The 19442-nt window shown below is 40.8% G+C and overlaps 5 protein-coding genes and 1 non-coding gene across 6 annotated transcripts; 1 reads left to right on the plus strand and 5 right to left on the minus strand. All coding sequences in view use genetic code 12, as the record gives it.

Annotated features, from left to right (window-relative positions):
- Positions 1-450: 450 nt before the first annotated feature.
- On the minus strand, positions 451-4368 carry RJT20DRAFT_59699 (uncharacterized protein). Its single transcript, XM_064920906.1, has one exon. It carries the CDS (start codon positions 4107-4109, stop codon positions 570-572), a length of 3540 nt encoding a protein of 1179 aa, XP_064772685.1. The 5' UTR covers positions 4110-4368; the 3' UTR covers positions 451-569.
- Positions 4369-6091: 1723 nt separating this feature from the next.
- UGA11 (Uga11p) lies at positions 6092-8074 on the minus strand. Its single transcript, XM_064920908.1, has one exon. It carries the CDS (start codon positions 7937-7939, stop codon positions 6431-6433), a length of 1509 nt encoding a protein of 502 aa, XP_064772686.1. The 5' UTR covers positions 7940-8074; the 3' UTR covers positions 6092-6430.
- Positions 8075-9137: 1063 nt separating this feature from the next.
- On the minus strand, positions 9138-9884 carry RJT20DRAFT_157134 (uncharacterized protein; the record flags this gene model as incomplete). The annotated part of the gene is made up of 1 exon (XM_064919143.1): positions 9138-9884. One exon carries the CDS (start codon positions 9882-9884, stop codon positions 9138-9140), a length of 747 nt encoding a protein of 248 aa, XP_064772687.1.
- A 960-nt stretch (positions 9885-10844) lies between these two features.
- On the plus strand, positions 10845-10916 carry RJT20DRAFT_t138. The gene has a single exon. It is a non-coding gene; the product is annotated as a tRNA-Glu (tRNA).
- Positions 10917-11447: 531 nt separating this feature from the next.
- On the minus strand, positions 11448-14084 carry BMT5 (Bmt5p; the record flags this gene model as incomplete). Its single annotated transcript, XM_064918527.1, has 1 exon — positions 11448-14084. The coding sequence occupies one exon, from the start codon at positions 14082-14084 to the stop codon at positions 11448-11450; it is 2637 nt and encodes an 878-aa protein (XP_064772688.1).
- Positions 14085-15875: 1791 nt separating this feature from the next.
- On the minus strand, positions 15876-18915 carry SMP2 (phosphatidate phosphatase). Its single transcript, XM_064917836.1, has one exon. The coding sequence runs from the start codon at positions 18852-18854 to the stop codon at positions 16152-16154; it is 2703 nt and encodes a 900-aa protein (XP_064772689.1). The 5' UTR covers positions 18855-18915; the 3' UTR covers positions 15876-16151.
- Between the last annotated feature and the right edge of the window lie 527 nt (positions 18916-19442).

Genomic DNA, 19442 nt, shown 5'->3' on the forward strand with positions numbered 1-19442 from the left:
TATTGTAATTCAGTTTCCATGTCACTTACATATCAATTAGCAAGGATCGTTCAACTTCATGATTCAGCGTCTCATAGACTTTTTTTTCCTGTCCCCATACTATATCCTACATTGCCTCGTCATCCCGCGTTTGGTATCAAGAGTCGATAAATTTATGTCCAAGTCTTCTGCCTACACACCCATACATGTTCTATCTCCTCATCGTCATTGTCATCGAACCTTTTAGCTAGTTTGTATCATTGTGGTCTCTAAATTTTTGTGTATTGACTACTTCACAAGGTACTCTTATATTAGTTGAATTCTCTGATGTTGCTTATGAATCACATAATTATCATTGAAAGGCATATGTAGAGTACAACTATGATATACCTTTGAGAGGTCATGGTTTTTTAGTTTACCTGAAATGTTTCATACCTTACATCTTAATACATACAAATTTGTTTCAATCAGGCTCAATAATATTGTACATTAATAAATTAGATCACCTATCAATGACTAACTTGTTATATATGGTTGTATAACATTCTAATAAATAAATAAGTTAGAATAAATAAGTTGCAGTTGTAGGACTAGTTAACCAAAGTCAAAACTAGTCCCGCTAATCTCTTGTTGAAGTCATTTCCTTCGTAACTATTGTCGTTTGATCTCGTTGTCTGTTGTTTGTTCTTGTTCTGTTGCTGGGCGAATAACTGCGTGATATCGTCAAACGTGTCATCGACCCTCCTAACTAAATCTTGGTTGCTGAAGCTGCTCTTTCCTGGTGTGAAGACCTTTTTAATAATAGTCTTATAATTGTTACCGTTATTAGAGCTGATGGAATTTCTGTGCCCAGTAGAAGTGATGGTGTCAGGAAAGTATGAAGTCGAGGGAGATGTGCCGATCAGGCTATTTGAAGGCGTTGTTGCAGTAGAATTCAGAGGTGACATATGCTCATTATTATAGCTCATCTCAAGCACTTTGATTTCTCTTGCCCTTAAACTGATGAAGACTGTTCTAGAAGTAATACTCTCGTAATTGTAGTTACTCTGGTAAAACCTCATGTCATTCTTCATGCTGTTGATAACTTGAGTCTCCAATTTTGGATTAACAGGGCAAGATTGGATATTAAATTCTGGCCTAAACTCATCTGTAAATGCAACATTGGGTAGTTGTGCTTTGTGTTTGAAAACCGGACTGAATGACGAGCTCAAATTGTAATGATTATATCCATCCTCCGATTTTTGCGATTTACGGCTTGCATCCTCTTCTCCAGGTCTAGAAGTAATCGTACTTTGGTCGTTCACAAAACTATCAGCTTCGTCAATATCGATATAATGGTCAAGCTTGGATTTCTGGCTAAGAATGGGAAAAACTTCCAAAATACCGTCCTGCAAGTTTCTCTGAGAGATTTTTAACTTCATTATCTCTGCACACTTCAGTTTTACAACACCTTTGTTGTGCTCTGTAATATTCTTGACCAAGTTATCATCAACCAAGGGCGAATACACCAGTGTTTTCGCTCTTTTGATTGATATGGAACGCCTGCTACTGGCGCTAGAAATATTTGCTGTCCCATCACTATAACTCTCTTCATTCATAACCTTATTACCGCCGTTGTTCATATTATAAAGATCATACATCGACTGCGTACGCGACAACTTCGTAGGGGTTCCTACAATGGTTGTCTGCTGAGAGTTTATAGCGTTTATGCTATTACTATGTGACAGTGACATTGGAACGGTGGTTTGCCATGAGAAATCCTCGTACTCTATAGCAGGTGAAGGAGTCCTCAACGACTGAATAGAGTTCCTTTTTGACAAAGAACCATACGTTGGCGGCGGAACATACTCGCTTCCCTCCCCGTTACTGAAATGATTGTGGCTCATGGAATTTGAAAATTGATTAGTATGAATGGAGTTAGTAGTGTAGGAGTTATTAAAGGAATTCTTCCACTTCTCCATGAAGCTTCCTCCAATCTTTGACAAAGAATAATTCGAAAAAGAAGATGACGAAGACGATGAGTTCAAAGATGACGAAAGATATGCCACTGACGAATTCTTAGAAAGCGAAGAATTTCGAAGATGATTCTCTGTATCAATAGCTGAAGTAGTTGCCATCGTTGCGGTTGCGATCGGAATTCCCTTTGCTCCTGTTTCCATGTGCTTATTAGGAGTGGTGGTGGTAGTACTTGCCGCTGACTTGCATGGAATCTCCCAACCTTTTATTGAAGTAGTGGAGCCAGAAAGTGAGTTGTCTGAAGAGCAAAGCGAAGTTGACATATTGCTGGGCTTTATTGGAATGGGATGGCTGGAAATTGGAAGTGCAGTTGATTGCAGGGGTGATGCTTTCCTTGGAGAATTTGAATTTTGAATACCATTCAAGGGAGATATTTTCTTAGGAGAAACAGTTTGATGAACGGGTGAAGGCAGCGAGAAATTCAGGTTCTGGTTGGTGGTAGAAGGCAAGTCGTCTGATGATGAAAATTTGCTAGACCCATCATCTTCATCGTCTTCTACTCCTTCTTCGATCGCTGATCCCATTATTTCTTCGGAAGTTGCTTGAAAGTCATTAATTCGGCTGCTCGTGCTACTACTGGCACTCACTGCTATCCTATTCTTCTCATAACATATGAGTCCATTGTCTAGTGCTGGGATTAAACCGTTAATAATGAAAATAAGCTTTTTAGCTACCACAGGATTTCCTGTCATAATCACAACTCTTGTTATCTCCCTATTTTTAGTATTGGTCACGTTGTGGAATGGCTTCACGGCCAACAGTTTCCGTAGTGGTAAAAGCAATGCGATTAAACTTGCCAAAAAGGTGCTATTGCTGCAATTGTTGTTACTGCTGTTGTTGTTGCTAATACTATTCATGGATGTGAGAGAGTTGTTCATCCCTGGAAGGTCTGTGTTCGACAGAGAGTGAGAGAGGTAATTATAATGGAAAGATGAGTTGTATGAGTAGTTATTATTCACCATCGATTTTCCATCCTTAAATTCCAACCAATTTAATATCTCTAAAACCCAATTCAAAAGCATATAATTAAATTGTGAGTTATCGTTTGTAAGTGCAGACTTTATGAGATAATTTGAGTTGATCAACTTTGGGATGTTCGAGTTGTAGTGAACTAGTTTGATTAACTTGTACAATTGTGCACCAATTTCATGATCAGGTTGAAGAATGTAATTAGGGAACTGGATCCTCTTATTTATCAAATAAGGACAAGAGGTCAAGCTATTGTCTTGATCATATGACGAGTCATTGTTAAGGTGAATTATTAGTTTCTTATAAACCAATTTTTGTGCTAACACCATGTAATGCGAGATCTCATCCCAGTTATTGAATATAACATCGTTGAGGTCATTTGCACTTTCTATTGGTATCACTATACCTATGGCAAATCTACTGTTGACGTTATTTTTGTTGGGGTTCGAAAGACTGCCGTTACTCTTGGCAAAAGGGTACTTCTTGATAGTGGGCATTCCAATCAGAGAGGTTGGAGTTGGACACCAAGACGACTCATATGAGTTTCCAGCTGTGTCTAGAATGCATTCAATATTCTCAAAATCACTGATGGAGAACAAACGAGTGATTAAGACGGCATTATAAGGACCACAAATTGAGTTAGATAGCACTGGAAGTACATGAACTTTTGTGGCACAGTTGGTTTCATTCGTGGGTAAACCACAACCAAACATGTAGTCGTTTATGTCACCCGAGTTGTGATATATTTTGGAAGTAACCATGTTTTTGGAACGAAACACTGACTTGATGGTACAATTACTTGCATTCGTTGCATTGAACGATGAAGGAGATGCAGCGAAGTTTCCTGTCGAAGGAGAACTGGTATCATATGCGGAGTCATAAAGGACTTGTTTGCTTCTTAGACTGCCTCCATCCTGAGAAATAATGATTCTGAATAGCTTATTATTGAACAGATATGGTTTGAGCTGGTTAGCATTGTGAGTGCCATAGAGGATTTCTCTTGCATAAGAGTCCTCAAAAGAAGATATTGCGGGGGAAGGGTTTACCGACGAGTTGCTGTGTGGAGTTGCCAGCTGGTGATGGTGATGGTGGTGATGGTTGTGAAGACTATTGGAAGGTTGCTGCTTGAAGAGACGCCCTAGCATTGTGCGATTAGATGTGATGTGTAACGGCTTGGAGTCTAGGATAGCAAAAAAAGGTTAATATGTGAGGGGGGTATCGAAGTTTCAAGTCGACGGTTGTGGTACGCTTTCTTGCAAGGGAGTGCAAAAGCCACGGACGCTGGGAAGAATCTCTATAAGTGGTACGATGCTGTTGGTGGGACTAGTGTTAACAACAATTATGTAATATGAGAAGGCACTAATCAGATGCGTTCTCTATTGGTAGACTACTGTTCTGCTGGATGCTCAACCGCCCTGTTTAGAGGCTGCTGGATGAACACATGTGGTATCGGGAAACAAACGGTGGTGGTATGAACGGTTTTAATAATAAGTTGAGTTGCAGTCGCTTTTTTGACGGCCTTAGTATTAGTAACTGCTAGCTAGTAACGGACACCGAATAACACAGCTCCGAAGAACAACCACTGATAGTAGTATACGAGTGCTGAAAGTTGGTGGCTTTGTCTTACTGGCACGGTATCAACACCTGATAGAAGCAAAAGACGCTAGAAGCTGGATCCGAACCTTCTGTCAGCAACGAAATGGGTTATTATGGATTCCTGATGGTTCCTTATTGAAGACTGTATAAATCCGTGGTTATGAGCCCGTGTTTCTGTTTTTGGCGGATAGAACGCACACGGATTACGTAATCGATGTGATGGAAGAGCTATATAGCAGTAGAGAGCAGAGCCCAGAAGAGTTGAAGAGAGGATGACGGTAAAAGTGATGGGTGATGGTGGTGGTTATAACGAGAAGGGTAAGGAGAATGACAGTTCGTAGAGGGGATACTACGGTACTCAAACGCCGTTTTGCTGACTCTGGAATCGGCCCTTATTGACAACTGCTACAAAGAACTCTGAATTGGGTATATTGTACTATTATACTGACTAAATTTGGGAGTTGCTAAAACACTTATAAAATACATCCCAATTCGCACATATAACACATTCCACGTACACTCTTGAGGATTGCCCTGTGCTATTTTTGCTGTTGTGACAACAGAACGAACGAGACCATGGGAGGGAGTAGAGAGATTTGATAATAATTACAAATATTGCAGTTTCTACTTTGTATCGTGCCGGCAGCGAGCCGGCGATGCGTCTATAAATTTATGGCCAATAACTGGGGTAGGTTCGCCGGGTAGTATCTTTTCCTGTCGGTTGGTTCGTTCGTTTTATTGTGCCATTGTGCCACTGTATTGTTGTGCTGCTGTTGGGATCGTCGTACTTTTTTCCCAGTGTTTGCGATAAACCCGCGCACTGGGACTGCACTGTGTCAACCTCTCAATATCCGCATTGTTAACAAAAGCCGTCGATTGCTTTTAACGCTCATGTCCCAAATAATACTACCCGCCTTACCGGTTGCAGATGGCCCTATGCAGTGAAATCGTACTGGATATGGATCAAGCCATTCCCCATTGGAGGATTACGACCCAGGGACTGGAAGTGACGATGTCCCGATGGGTGGTTATAGTCTCATTAGCGCATCCCGCTGCGTGGCCATATGGTCATTGGTGGTTCCAAAAGGGCACTCACTTGCGATTACCCCTTCATGTGGCCGCCGAGACCGAGACCACTATGGGAATGCTTCACCGACAAAACCACGTCACCGTCATCTCTAATCTAAGGTAACGGCCAACGGTTTCTCCGTTCCTCCAGTTCCCACAGTAGTATATAGAAATTATGTGCAGGAATGAGCGCATCGGGCTTCCAGATTAGAAACAGGTGCTGTTGAAGCACGTGACTTGTGTTGCTATTCCTGTTTAGGCAATGCTCCAAGCGACCCAAGCAGTCGTGAAAGGGTGGTTCCATAAGATTTGCATCCGGTTGGGGATCTGTGTTTTCGTTCTTGGTATTAGACCGATTACTCTTGGGTTCGGACTCGGACAACTAGCGGGAGAGAATTTCTTAGTTTGAGGCTTAAACCTCCTTCAGGCCTAAATTGGAGCATTTTCGCTCAATATACAACTAATATGGAACCGCTTATTATAATAAGCGGAATAATCTTTAGTCCCGGAACTTAAACGGCCTGAAAGGTGCAAACTGCAAAAATCTTAATTCTAACGCTACTCTACGGTTATGGGGGGCTATGTGGAACGATGTTAGACCTTATATCTCTTATTTATCGGTTGTTCTACATGAGCTATCCATTAAATTGACGTCACATTGAATCTGATCATTTTCATTTTATTAAGATTATTTTATACCCATTACCAATTATCAAATTCAATCTGGATTAATCGGACTTAGCGGCTGCAAAAGTTTTAAAGACTCTAGTTATTGTTGAAGACCGTCGCGTGTAGTTGCAATTTAAACTTCCTTTGCAACGTCTTCCAAAACTTGTACCAAAATATCAGCATGCTTCTTCTCGAAGGTTAATGTTGGTCTTAATCTGATAGCAATATCACCACAACCTCCAATATTCACTCCCTTAGCACGACATTTCAATAATGTTTCATTTCTAGCACCAACGTCGTTGCAGTCCCATGCAATAAACGTACCGAAGTTCTCACCTCTCAAATTTCTGAAATTTAATGGGTATTTTGCTGCAAGTTGCTTCAAGTTTTGGAACAAATAGTCTCCTACTTCAGCTGTCTTGTTGACTAAGTCGTGCTTCACGATCTCCTTATAGATAGTCTTGGCGATAATGGCCTTGGATGGATCACCACACCAAGTGTTGAACTGTCTGTATGCTTGTTTTGGTTGCAAATCTGGGTTGCTGTAGTAAAATCCTGCTGCTTGGAATTTCTTAGAAAACGTAACCATGTCTGGAGGAGTTGTCAAATTCCAGTGTTCATGTGCCCACAACTTTCCACTTGCTCCAACACCTGTCTGGACTTCGTCTACGATCATTAAAATATCGTGCTTAAGAGTGATGTCTCTCAATCCTTGGAAGAAGAATGATGTTGCATGGTTGTCACCACCTTCTGCTTGAACTGGTTCGACAATTATTGCAGCAATTCCATGAGGTGGAGTGTGATGGTCTTTTTCAATGATTGCCTCGAATTCCTCTAAGCATCTCTTTTCTTCAAGGTGGTTTTCTTCTTCGAATTCCTCTAATGGGTACTTCAATTTAGGGAATGGAGCTTGTGGCCATGGGAAGGCTGGAATATCCAACTTGTGGATAGCCTTGGATCTAGTTGTTGACAAAGAACCAAATAATCTACCATGGAAACCCTTTTCAAATGATAAAATTGACATTTGTGATGCTCCTGGAGCCTTATTGTCCATTACCGAAGTCAATTCGTCTCCGGTGAAATCCATTGAGCCTCTGAGTTTAGCGTGTTGGTACATAAAAGCGGCCTTGTATGCTGTCTCGTTGGCATCTGAACCACTCAACGACGTCCAAACTCTATCCATTCCTGGTGGAGCTGCAGCCAAGATTCCTTCGTCCAAAATCTCCTTGTAATCTGTAGAAGGGAAGCAAGCCAAAGCAGGACGGTCAATCAAGGCATAGGTCATTTCATCGGATTTCGCAGCCTTTATCAAAGCAGGATTATTGTAACCCAAGGCTATTGATGAGATCTGACAGTAGACATCGAGCAATTTGTTACCATCAGCATCGCTGATGTAGTTTCCCAAGGAATTAACATAGTCAGCTACGAAATATGTGGCTCTGTTGTCGAACTTACGTCCCAATTCTTCATTCAATTGCTGAGATTTTGGGCCAGGGATTGTCTCGGTAACAAGCTCGGGCTTGGTTGGTTCATTGGGGTAATACTGAGCAGCAACCGAGGCCAAACGGATGGAGTTGAGTCTGATTTTGAGGTTGCTGGCTGCGTTCTGTCTGAACGACTGGGCTGTTCTTAATCTCAACATTATCTGGAGATTTCAGGTTATATATTGGTTGTTTGACCAAATTAACGGGTGTTAATGAGCAACTCGAGTGAAAAATACAGCTGAATGGGGTCTACCGCAACTGTTATCTAATCGGACTACACTGATATATATAATGGTCTAGTGGTGTTATATACTTGTCACCGGATTCCGAGGCTCTATTCTATAGTTGAAATTATTCTGTTTCACTACAAACGAAGAAATTCTACAATTTCTTCACGTTTTATACTCTGTCCTCTAAACCCGCCAGTACTAAACGCCTATTCTCTTGACACTTAAACACATCTCGGCACTGGGTTCACGAGACTCCTCTCCACAAATCCAATGAGGAAATCGGTTCCCGCGACGATTAGTAGCAAATGATGGGGCGGAAGTTGCATTTAGTGACAATCGGAGTGCGAATAGCGAGACACGGCGTGAGGTACGGTACAGTTGAGCGGGAGGAAAATTAGGAGGGAGCATCAGGAATTAGTGAATTATCTCGCAGTAGAATCAACGGTATGAATATTATGAACGGTATTAGCAGTATGATCAACATGAACAGTATGAACTGCCACAAGAGTGTGAATAAAAAGGATGGTGTTAAATGAATGTCTAAATCGTGAAAATCACCAACAGTATTTATTCGGAGACAAGTGCCTGTCTGTAGTCGCTACTGTATGGTAGTCTTCTCTCGTAACTTATGCCAATCAGTACAAATGGTATCATCGTTCCTGGATGATGTGTGCAGAACATATAGCAAATTAAGGTAATGAATTCCTCGCTTCCTCATTACGCCGTTATCAACGCGGAAGGGGAATTCCATGTCTTTTTACTGCGAAAAAAAATCTTTTAGTTGACAGCTCCACGCAGTGAGACTTTTGCAGACTCAAGTGGGGAGAGGGAATACTTGGGTTGGACAGTGCTATAGGGTACCCACTTAGTCATGTGGCTATGGTTCAAGCTTGGGATAGACATTCCCCGTCTATTTAATTATTCTCATTCCGGTTACAAGTATTTACAGACGAAAACTCATTTTATATCACCTCTTTTATTTTGGTTTATAGACTCATTCTTCTTCTATATAACGAGTTACTAAAGACTCATTCCACTATGGTGCTGCAGTTTGAAGCCACGGCAAAGAAAAGCAGTGCCATGAGGTTTTAACGTTCAACCATCTCCAGCAGCCCTTTATGGGAATTTAGTCTCTCTTCCAACGAACTTGCCCAGGTTGTCTGGCATAATAGATTCCACCCACTTCGATGTTGGTATTCCACTGGTCGATGTAGGAACATAAAGCGCTACCTAAAGCAATCTCTCTGGCTATTTTGCTTTCATCAACATTTAAAGTGAATCCATTTGTTCCATTGGGAAGAACTTGGGCAATTCTCTCTCTCACCTCAGACTCCTTTTCTCCCAAGTTATAAACTTTCTCTAGCCATTTTCCCTTACTGGTCCACTGGTAAGTGAACCCATCGGCTAAAGTAAACATTCTGTAGCTGTCATTGGCGTCGACTCTGTGTCCAATAATATGCCAACCTAATTCGGCGGCAGGAACGTCAGGCGCCCGAATAAGAAGGAAGTTGGATCTCAACCCTGCTCTTACAACAGCAACGGGTTCATCCTCTCCATCGGGCCCAGTACCAGTGATAGCACTTGAGTACATCTTGTAAGCACCCTTAACCGCTCTGGACCTGACAAACCAAAAGAGTTTCAGGGCTGGGTCGTTGCCTCCGATTGGGAACTCTCCTTTGTTGGTGTCAAAAACGTCGTAGATCTTTGATCCAGATCCAAACCTATGAAGTACAGCGTACTGACTAGACTTTTCTTCAGACAACTCAACAATGTTTGGAACATATCTAGAAGCGCTTCTGTGGGGATGAAACAAAACTGCTTTGGCCATGACCAAAGGTCTCATGACAGGGGAAAGAATAAGCTCAATTGGCATGATAGTAGTAGTTTCCTTAGCAAGTTATCTAATTTCACTAAAAGTCCCCTATGAACTATAAAAAAGGTAAGGTGGAAATTAATAATTATAAGCGCTATAAATGAACGATCGCAAAGTTCTACTTTTTGCGGCAATTGATAAAAATACTTGATTTGAAACCAAACATATTTGGGATAATAAGCGGTACCAAAAATTCAGGAGTGAACCGGAAGTGTAATAATCAATTATAGTAGGTTTTTTCATAAAATTTGGAATATTTGTTGAGGGAATAATATTTTAGTATTATTCATTTGAAAGTTTCAAAAAGCATAAACATTAGAAGTGTCTATCAAGCACAAGGCTTATTTCAGCTAAAATTCTAAGCTTAGTCAAACAAGTAGGGAGTTCTTCAATTTCTAAGAATTATGTAAACTATGGCTAACCTAAGGATTAACCTAATGCATTCCCTATGTGTTAGAAGGGATTTCTCTATTCCTAACTAACTAAATGAAATAAAGAGAAAAGAGAACACCAGTGTGATAAGGGTTTAATTTTTTAAGAGTGTCTTTTTTTTAAGGTGGATGTATATTCCTATCAACTACTTATTGGGTTGAAGTAAGCCCACTAACTAATGAGAGATAATATAGATCGTATCATGAGGGAGGTTAGTACGGAGAGAAACTAGTGTGGACTACAGCAAAACTCTCCGGCAAAGAACATGCTCATCTTTTCAGATGATCATGGCGATGGAGTAGAAAGATTAGTGAAGATAGTTGAAAGTCGATACCCAAGTAGAGAATTCTCTGTCGGTTAAACAAGTGTTAACCGCTTGGGCTCGTCATTTCATATACTAAAGGTGGATTGAATTTTTTTTTGAAGGGGTATATCTTTATTCTTAACTAAAAGTCACGTTCACGTGAGAACTCGATCACGTGATTCAGAACATCAAGTTCTATATAGAATCAATGTTGATAAGAAAAATCCGATATAGTGTAATGGCTAGCACGGTTCGCTCTCACCGAGCAGATCCGGGTTCAATTCCCGGTATCGGAGTTCTTTTTTTCTACTCTTAAAACTCATATGGTTTCCAGTATTTCAGTTGGCTTAACTCGCTGGATTCATTGCTCCTATGAAAATGTCTAAAGCTACAATTCTTTATTGTTCTTCAATTTGTTTAGAATAAATTAATAAATACGAATCTATTTGGATGCAATTAACTCTTAACTGTTAGTATGGAAAGTAGGCGCTATTCAATTTCTTAGTTCTCCTAACCTTTTGATCTTGTTTAATCAAGGTAGGCGTTTTCTGAGAGCTTGTCTGTTTCTGTTCACCTTTGTTGTTGGGATCGTCAACGTTCGAATCCGACTCAGATTTAGGTACGGAGTTGGCAGCAGCATTGGAATCACTGGAAGTATTTTCTTCATTGATGTTAGATTTGAAGTCGGATATCTTCTTTCTATTCGCTTTCTTTTGTAAATTAGGTGTAACCTCTTTATTATCAGAGGCATCTGACTTTGGGGGGTCCTTCTTTGGTTTCTCCGACATTTTCGTCACCATCAGGTTTGGATTCTACGTTCTTTGCTTTCACTTTTCATTGGAAGGCTCTTCTTCGGTCTTTTGGTCATCAGATTGTACTTCTGGATTTTTAATCTTTGCAGCCGGTTTTTTAGGCTTTTTCTTCTTTGGCTCTGGCTTAATGTCTTCCGTCACATAATCATCAATTTCCTTACCATTCAATTCCAAATTGCTTACAACAACATCCTTCGGCTGCCCTTTTTTGAGGGGTACGTCTTTAAAGTCCTGGACTGACTCTGACGTGACAATGGCCTTCTTTTTCGGTAACTTCAAATCCTCCTCTGGAATAGCGAACTTGTCGTCATAGTCATATGTTGTTGGACGCCCTGTTGGAATCAGACTGCCATATAAACTAAAGTATTTCTTCCTATAATCATTCATTTTTTCTTCTTCCAAGTCTTCCTCGTATCTGTCAAACTCTGATTTGTCAAAAACTTCATCTTCGTGATGAACAAACACAAAGTCCTTATATATGTTATGATTTTCGAGGAAATTCTGGCCCTGTTCATGGCCATATTTGGAGCAGAATTCCGTAGAACTCAACATTGCGCAAACCACATTATCATTGTTGAAACCAGAACGCGCAGCGGAATCATCAAGGTCGCGGGGGTCGGGAATTTGCAATTTTTGCTTAACTTTATCTGGCAACAGCTTGACTTCATTGTCACTTGGTGTCAAAAAAAGTGATTTATCTGCCAACTTGAAGATTTCATTCAATAAACCCTTCACATTAACTTTGTGGACTGTAAAATCACTTATGGACAACGAGAGAGTCAAGTAGTCGTCAGCTGTCCAGTGATGGGTACCATTCCTTCCCACAGAATTCAACGTCCACGAAGATATTCCATTTGGCATTAATATGTTGGCTCTCGTGCAAAGAACTTTCGGGTTCATAAGATCCCAACCTATAATTGGTATATCAAACGAGATTGAAGAACTTATATGACTGATTTTGTAAAAGTCCTTAGCTATTGGCTTCAAAGCTCCACCTCCAAATAAACTTGGTCCAGGTGCAACTTCGACTCTGTCTTTAACAAGCACGACAAGATTCGGTCTATACATCGTATTCCCGCAGCCACACTTGTCCAAATGAGCTCTGGCGAAACCGAGCCAAATTTCTCTGTTTGGAGGTATCATTTTGGCAATTAATTGGGGCTCCTGTGTACCACCGAGAAGTTCATTGATGTTTATGAGTTGAGTTCCTCCTCTGAGTGGCCCAACGGAAGCGCTAGGAGCTAGCCTGTCATTCAATCTGTAAGAGAAGCCACAGATTCCACTGGAAAGACTACATCGAAGAACCTCCAAGTTAGCCCACCTGTAGATGAAGTTGAGATGTGTATCATAGAAGTAACTTCCTGCTGAGTGCTTTCTACGCTCCAGCTCGCTTATGAATGGTGTCCAATTCTTCTGTGCGTTTAGTCGAGGTAAGTTCTTGAATTGAAGTTCTGTTACCCTGTTATAGAACCTATCGTCATATTCAGGATTGGGTATACCATCCATATTCTCTTTGCCTCTTTGAAACTGCCAGGGCCAACAGATGAACATAGAACGATAATAGCGGACTTTCATAACAAGTCTATCGTCAAAGTCATCATCAAAATGATCCAACTTCCTGTGGTATGCATTGAAAATAATTAAAGGTTCTTTATATCCCCTCTTGTTATTTACAAGTATAATACGAGGATCCTCAGGACCATAATACTTGCCTTGAGTTACGTCGTAGTCGTGCCAAAAGGGAATTGGGAGGAAGCTTGGAAATTTTAAAACTTTGAACTGCTGCTTCTCTCGCTGAGTAGTTTTAACGGGTGGAGGCGGCATGAGCCCTGCACCTACGTTTGGATCTGGTACCACTTCTCCTTCAGGTACTATTTTACGCATGCTATTTGACGGCACCACCAACTTTGTGTTAACCAACTCATTCCAGTCTTTATCGTAGAGCTGTGCGTATGTTAAAGATACAACTGGTTGGCTCCTAACACCCTTGGGACTGAAAAGGACTCTCGAGATCATGTAGTGCACTCCATACTCTTCCAACCAAACTGACGAACCCGCCAAACGGTACCAATACTTTTCTGCAACGTTGTGTTTGAGCTGAAGTTTCAATTCAGAAAGGAAAAATGGTGCCAATTCTTCATAGTAGGGGTTATTTCCTTTCTCAATATCTCTCACCAAGTCACGTAAGATCAGAACTAGGGAAATATCCAAATTCTCCACTTCATCTATATGGATCTGAATATCTTCCCTGATGGTATCACATTTGTCGAGGTCGAGGTCTATATTTGAGCGACTGTTGTATATGGTGACATTGTGAGGGAAATATTCAAGATGAATCTGGCTTGCTGAGGAATCTTCATCTTCAGCTTGAACAAGTTTAGCTCTTCCCAAGTTAACACGATTGAAAAAGAGTGGGTTTTTGTCCACGAAGTTATCGAGATTCAGGATCTCTAGACTCTTCGGGAACACTAGTTGGTTTGTCGTTATCTGTTTCTTTCGTGTCCAGAAGTATGTTCCCTGGTGAAGTGCAGCAGTAAAGTTTGTCAGTATTCCACCTTCGTCATAAGTGACAATTTGGGAAATAAGCAACAAGAATAGCACTATCCCCATGAGAATGAACGGGTTGGTGAATGTGCGTCGTAACCGTCGCATTCTGAAGTGTCTTAGTAGTCGGGGATGCGAGAAGCCTGCCAATGAGTATAGCAGAAACACCTTCGGCAGATTATAGGTGTTGAATGGCCAGAAATGACTTCGTGGCTATGAAGAGATTGTCGTTATAAGAGTACGATCTCGAATGAAACAATCAAGGTTCACTGAATAGGTAGCTATCTGTGGTGGATCGTTTTTAGATATGAATCACTAATTATACTCTAGCAGTAAACCACAGTTTCCTCGCAGCAATATACGCTAAAATGATTATGGAGATTCGTGGCAAGCAATGTAGTCGTTTGTGTCGATTACCAATCCCAAAATTCACCGCTATTGCCAAGAAACAGAACCTCCTTTTACTGGTTCGGAGCGATGTTCCTACTACGATGAAAACCGTTACCTGGAAAGGCTAATCGTGAGATAGGAACCCGTGAATATCTCTATCTGAGGAGTTCCTGGAAGCTGTGAAAAGCGCAACAAATTCCGATTCGTACCGTGGCAGACTCTGGTGACTGTAAAACTACGAATTCTATGGTTTCCAACTATCCCGCCGTTGTTTTCCATGGAATGGTTATCAAACTTTATCACTTCTCTACCAGATTTCACATTGGCACCGCCGCTTACGTCAGCTTGACCCGCAGGGGTCTAAAAATGTAAGGACGTGTTGAAGAATTTTTTAGATTGACGGGTCGTGTATTGAGGCGAGAACCAGATCCAGAGAATGCTGCGACTGTGCGCATGGGGCGTCATCGGGTAGAAGTACAGTTGAAGGTGGTGTGGTGAGTGGACCATTGGGAGTCGTTGGACAGTTGTTGGGGTGCGATTCAGGAAATGTCATACGAGAGTACATGTAGTCGGGAAATTCTCCCTGATACGAGAGAGGTGATACACGGAGACGAGATATGGTAGAGTACATAGAATAGTGTAAGTGTATTGGCTCTTGGTACTTGGTTCTTCATATAGTGTACCTGTATACGGTGCAATGGACTTTTTTTTTTGTTACAGTGCTTTCATTTATTACTCCAACTAGGCCAGATTTGATTCTATTAATCCCCAATAAAGTCAAAGTTCAAACTACCCTTGAAGCAAATTAATAAAGAGAACAACATGTTGTAGGTTTGAATGATTAGTATGAGCCAATTCGAGCTGCAAGTTTGAATTAAAATTGAAGCTACTGTACATATCTCTTGTTGTATGGTGGCTCATTCCGTGTAGTATATTATTAATTAGCTATATGGTAAGGAATGTCTTACAGATTATATATGCATGAAATGAAATACCACTATGGAACATTATGCAGTAGGTCCAGAACTAAGCCAAGAGGATATCTCTCAATAATGATACAATACAGCACTATAACTATACTCCATTTGATTTAACCTTGTAAAATGAAGTCCTGTGACATTTCATAGATCTCGAACAGCCATATTTAAAAAGGACTCATTTCAGTTCCAAGGAAAACCGTTATCTAAAGATTATGACATTCATGGAAGAATCAACTCCGGACCTGCACATAGAGTAGTGGCTGCAAAAAGAGCATATGACAAAGAGAGAGGGAGAGAGAGGAAGAGAGACGGAATATAGAGATGGAATATGGAGATGAATAGAATGTAAGTAGAATATGGAAATGGAATATGGAGATAGAATATGGAGATAGAATATGGAGATAGAATATGGAGATAGAATAGAATGGAGATACAATAGAATGGAGATAAAATGGAGATGGATTAGTATGGGGATATAATAGAATGCGGATAGAATACAATACAGATTAACTTCTTTTAGAGGACCTTTCCACATCTTACACTTCTGAAACTAGGCGCAATTTAGATCATAATGCAGCGAATGCCGTTTATACTGGTTTCTAATATTTTCTATACATTGAAACTAAATATACAACAGCAAGCAGGCCCTTCTAATATTCTGTGTCAACCAAAAATACCACGTATTCCCTTGCCCGTTAAATAATAACTCTTCAAAATTCCCTAGCTTGCTCTTTCTAAGTGACACTTCTAAGTACACTCGACCTGAATTATAGTGTTTGTTGGGCGTTTAATCCTAGTAGTCAGTTCACACATCCTTTAAACTGAGTTTATTCAAGTCATTTGCGCTAATAAATTTGGCTTCGTCATTAGACGTGCCACCACCATTAGAATTTACGGCAGCAGTACCGTCTTGTCTGAAGCTTGTAGTAACACCCTTCTCTTCATCCGGAATTCCATCATCTTCATCGAGTTCTTCGTCATCTTCATAATCACCCTCTTCATCTTCATCATCCTCGTCTTCATCATAGTCGTCTTCGTAGTCCTCATCTTCATCTTCATCATAATCGTCGTCCGTGTAGTCATCATCATCCAAATCCTCTTCTTCAGTGTAATCACTTTCAAGATGAGACAGATCTTCAATTCCAATGGTGGTGTCATTTGACACATTTGCAGCTGCATTCAACTTTTTATTAACTGAGTCAAGGGCTATGTTGTATGCCGAATCTGCCTTGGCTGCACGGTCGTTTAAACTGAAGTCGGCGTAATCATCGTCGTCATTAAAGTCCTGATTTTTCTGGCTACCACTACCAAACATCATGAAATTCTTCAAAGGCGAAGTGAAGGAGGAAACTGAAGTTGGGCGATCATTGAGGCTCGACAGAGCACGTGAACGAGTTCTTACATCGCTCAGTTCAGGGCTGACAGGAATCTTTGTTGTATTGTAATCAACTGGTTTCTCTGATGTAAAAGATCTAATCGACAAAAGGCTGGGAGATTTGGGTGCTTCGGGTTTGCTATCTTCTTCATCTAAATCACTTAAATCGCTGAGGTTAAGTGGTGGTTCACGCCAGTAATTGACATCGTTGAATTTCTCATCCGTTTGGATATCTTGAAATACTTCTTCATTCAAACTTCTAGGTGAACCAGGAGATCTTGGCGATCCCAATCCTGAAGAATTATCAGGCGTGTAGTCTATATCCCTATTATTCATGTACTCGTTAAACTGGTTGTCATTCCAGTAGGTATCAAGTGAAGAAACCTGCTTTATAGGCGGGAAAAATTGATCCACCAACTCCCCAATGTGTAAATATGATGACTTATAACCAGCTAATTCCAAAAGTTCCATATGTACCTCACCATTGGGGTTGATCGTAAAAATACGATGACTTGGAATTTTCACTGAACGATAACTAATGGCATCAGTTATACGGTTACCGAATCCAGCATAAAATGGGGTTCTGTCATCTTCTTCGTCCACGTCCCCTCCTTGTGGATTGTGGAAATACAAACTCTTTATATCATTTAAACAGGCCATTTTGAAAACTTCTGGTTTCTTAAGGATAACTTCTCTTCTAAGAGCTGCCATCGTTCTGTCAGGACTCAAAATGACGGGACCTGGTGGCAATTTCACACCATTCCCCTGGATAATTCCTCGTAAATATTGTCTCGTTGTATCTGCCTGACCCACAGATCTGGCTGTCAAATATATAATATTATATCCATTTGCTTTTATATCCTTAAATAGAGTCGCCACACCAGGATGTGTCCAGTCCTTTCCGAATAAGTTTAGGACATGACCAAGCGCATCGGATTTCGTAATGGTTCCATCAATATCTGAGATAACTATAGGTGTAGTGGATCTCCAAAGATATAAGTTAGAAATGATTTGAGAATTGCCTTCACTCAATTTAAACTTCAATGTATTTTCACCATAGTGAAGGTTCATCTTTTGGAGTTGCTCTGAAGTTAAACGAAGAGTCTTGAAGTAAGTCTTGTCGGACCCAGAGGGGTTTTCCGTATTGCTTGTTGCGGCAGTTGCCATCGACTGGTCATCGTCGGAGTCACCATTCAACCCATCACTATTCAAAAGATCATCTTCCAGCGCGCTCATCAAGCCGTCTTTATCAGTATTCAAAATTCTAATGTTTCCATTCTCATCTTTGCTAATAAACTGGTCCCAGAGGCCTTTGAATTCATCATTAAACTCATCCAGGTCAGTACCAATACTGCTCTTGTTCGCAGCATTTTGGTTCAGCTCTACGATCTCTTTCAAGATAATCTTTTTGAAAAGTTCGTCGGAGTTATCGATATTTTTCTGAGCATTGGGCTTGTACCCATCCATATCAAGAACAATATCACCATTGATATCAATTTTCAGGGGAATATTCAATTTTTGTGTGATTTTCTTCACCTTTTCAAATGCTTGTGTGTGTAAATTGGTACTATTTGCACTCGGTGTCGGAGTGCCGGTATTCGATCTTGGGGAACTTGGAGTTCTTGGAGAGGAGTCAGACAATTTAATTTTACTTTCAATGTCGGCAGGATCTAGTCCTTGACTGCCATTGCCATCAGAATCTGGTTTCGCCACATTTAAGTCCAATGCTTCCGGGTCTTTCCCCAATTCGTAGTCAGTGCCACTTGGAGTTTGTGGGGAGCCCAAAGGTGACGAGCCTGGAGAGCTTACGGGCGAAATCACTGGCGAGGTCAACACGCTTCGGGAAAGCAAATCGCCATTTTTACTGTCTGTCTCAAACACGAAGAACGCTTCACCACCATCGCCCAATTTCATGGGCAAATCGGTTTTCACGTCATTGACGTAAAGATCGATCTTTTTTTGTGATGGTTTGATGATCTGAAACTTACCAAACCGCACATGCCATGGCGAACATTGCAATGATCCATCTGGTTGCTCTACTGTGATAATATCAATGGCACCAGAAAGTGTAGAAGGGTTCAATGAGTTCCACTGATTGTACACATATCCACCGACTTTGCCCACGTACTGCATTCCTGCTGACTATGTGACTTTTCTGGTGGTAATTGCTTGTTAATCCTACAACTTGCTGATTGAAAAAGGAAAGAAGACTGTGTTTTTACTACCACTTTCTTAACTGCTGAAAGCCTTTAGTTAATTCTATACGAGTGGAGAAGAATAGTATTGCGGTACGGGTTTAGAGACTGAGTGGAGTAGAGTCACGTGATAATATTGCATGTGAATGCTGTTGTAGTACTTGAGAGTGTCTAGGTCTTGGAAGAAGCGGAAAGACGAGTGGAGTGAATGAAGTGGTATTTCTGCAAATTGGTAAATTGGGAATACGCTGTGAGGGAGTAGAGAGCCACGAGTTGACTTAGATCGAACCGGAACTCTCTCTTAAATTAACATCCGGAATTACTACTCATACAATGAATTGCTGCACAAATACCAATACCCATCGAGTTTTTTTTTGCAATCGCAGTGTCGTCACCCACTGCGAGTAGGTTACGAGACGGTGGTAATACTACAAAGATGAGGACTAGATAATTTTTTCAAGACATGTTGATACGTGAATGGCTGTAAAACTGGAGAACTGGGAAGGGACATTTGAGTGGGACATTT

This window comes from Scheffersomyces xylosifermentans (assembly GCF_036884685.1).
Source record: "Scheffersomyces xylosifermentans strain CBS 12540 chromosome Unknown RJT20scaffold_7, whole genome shotgun sequence".
NCBI classification, from domain to species: Eukaryota; Fungi; Ascomycota; class Pichiomycetes; order Serinales; family Debaryomycetaceae; genus Scheffersomyces; species Scheffersomyces xylosifermentans.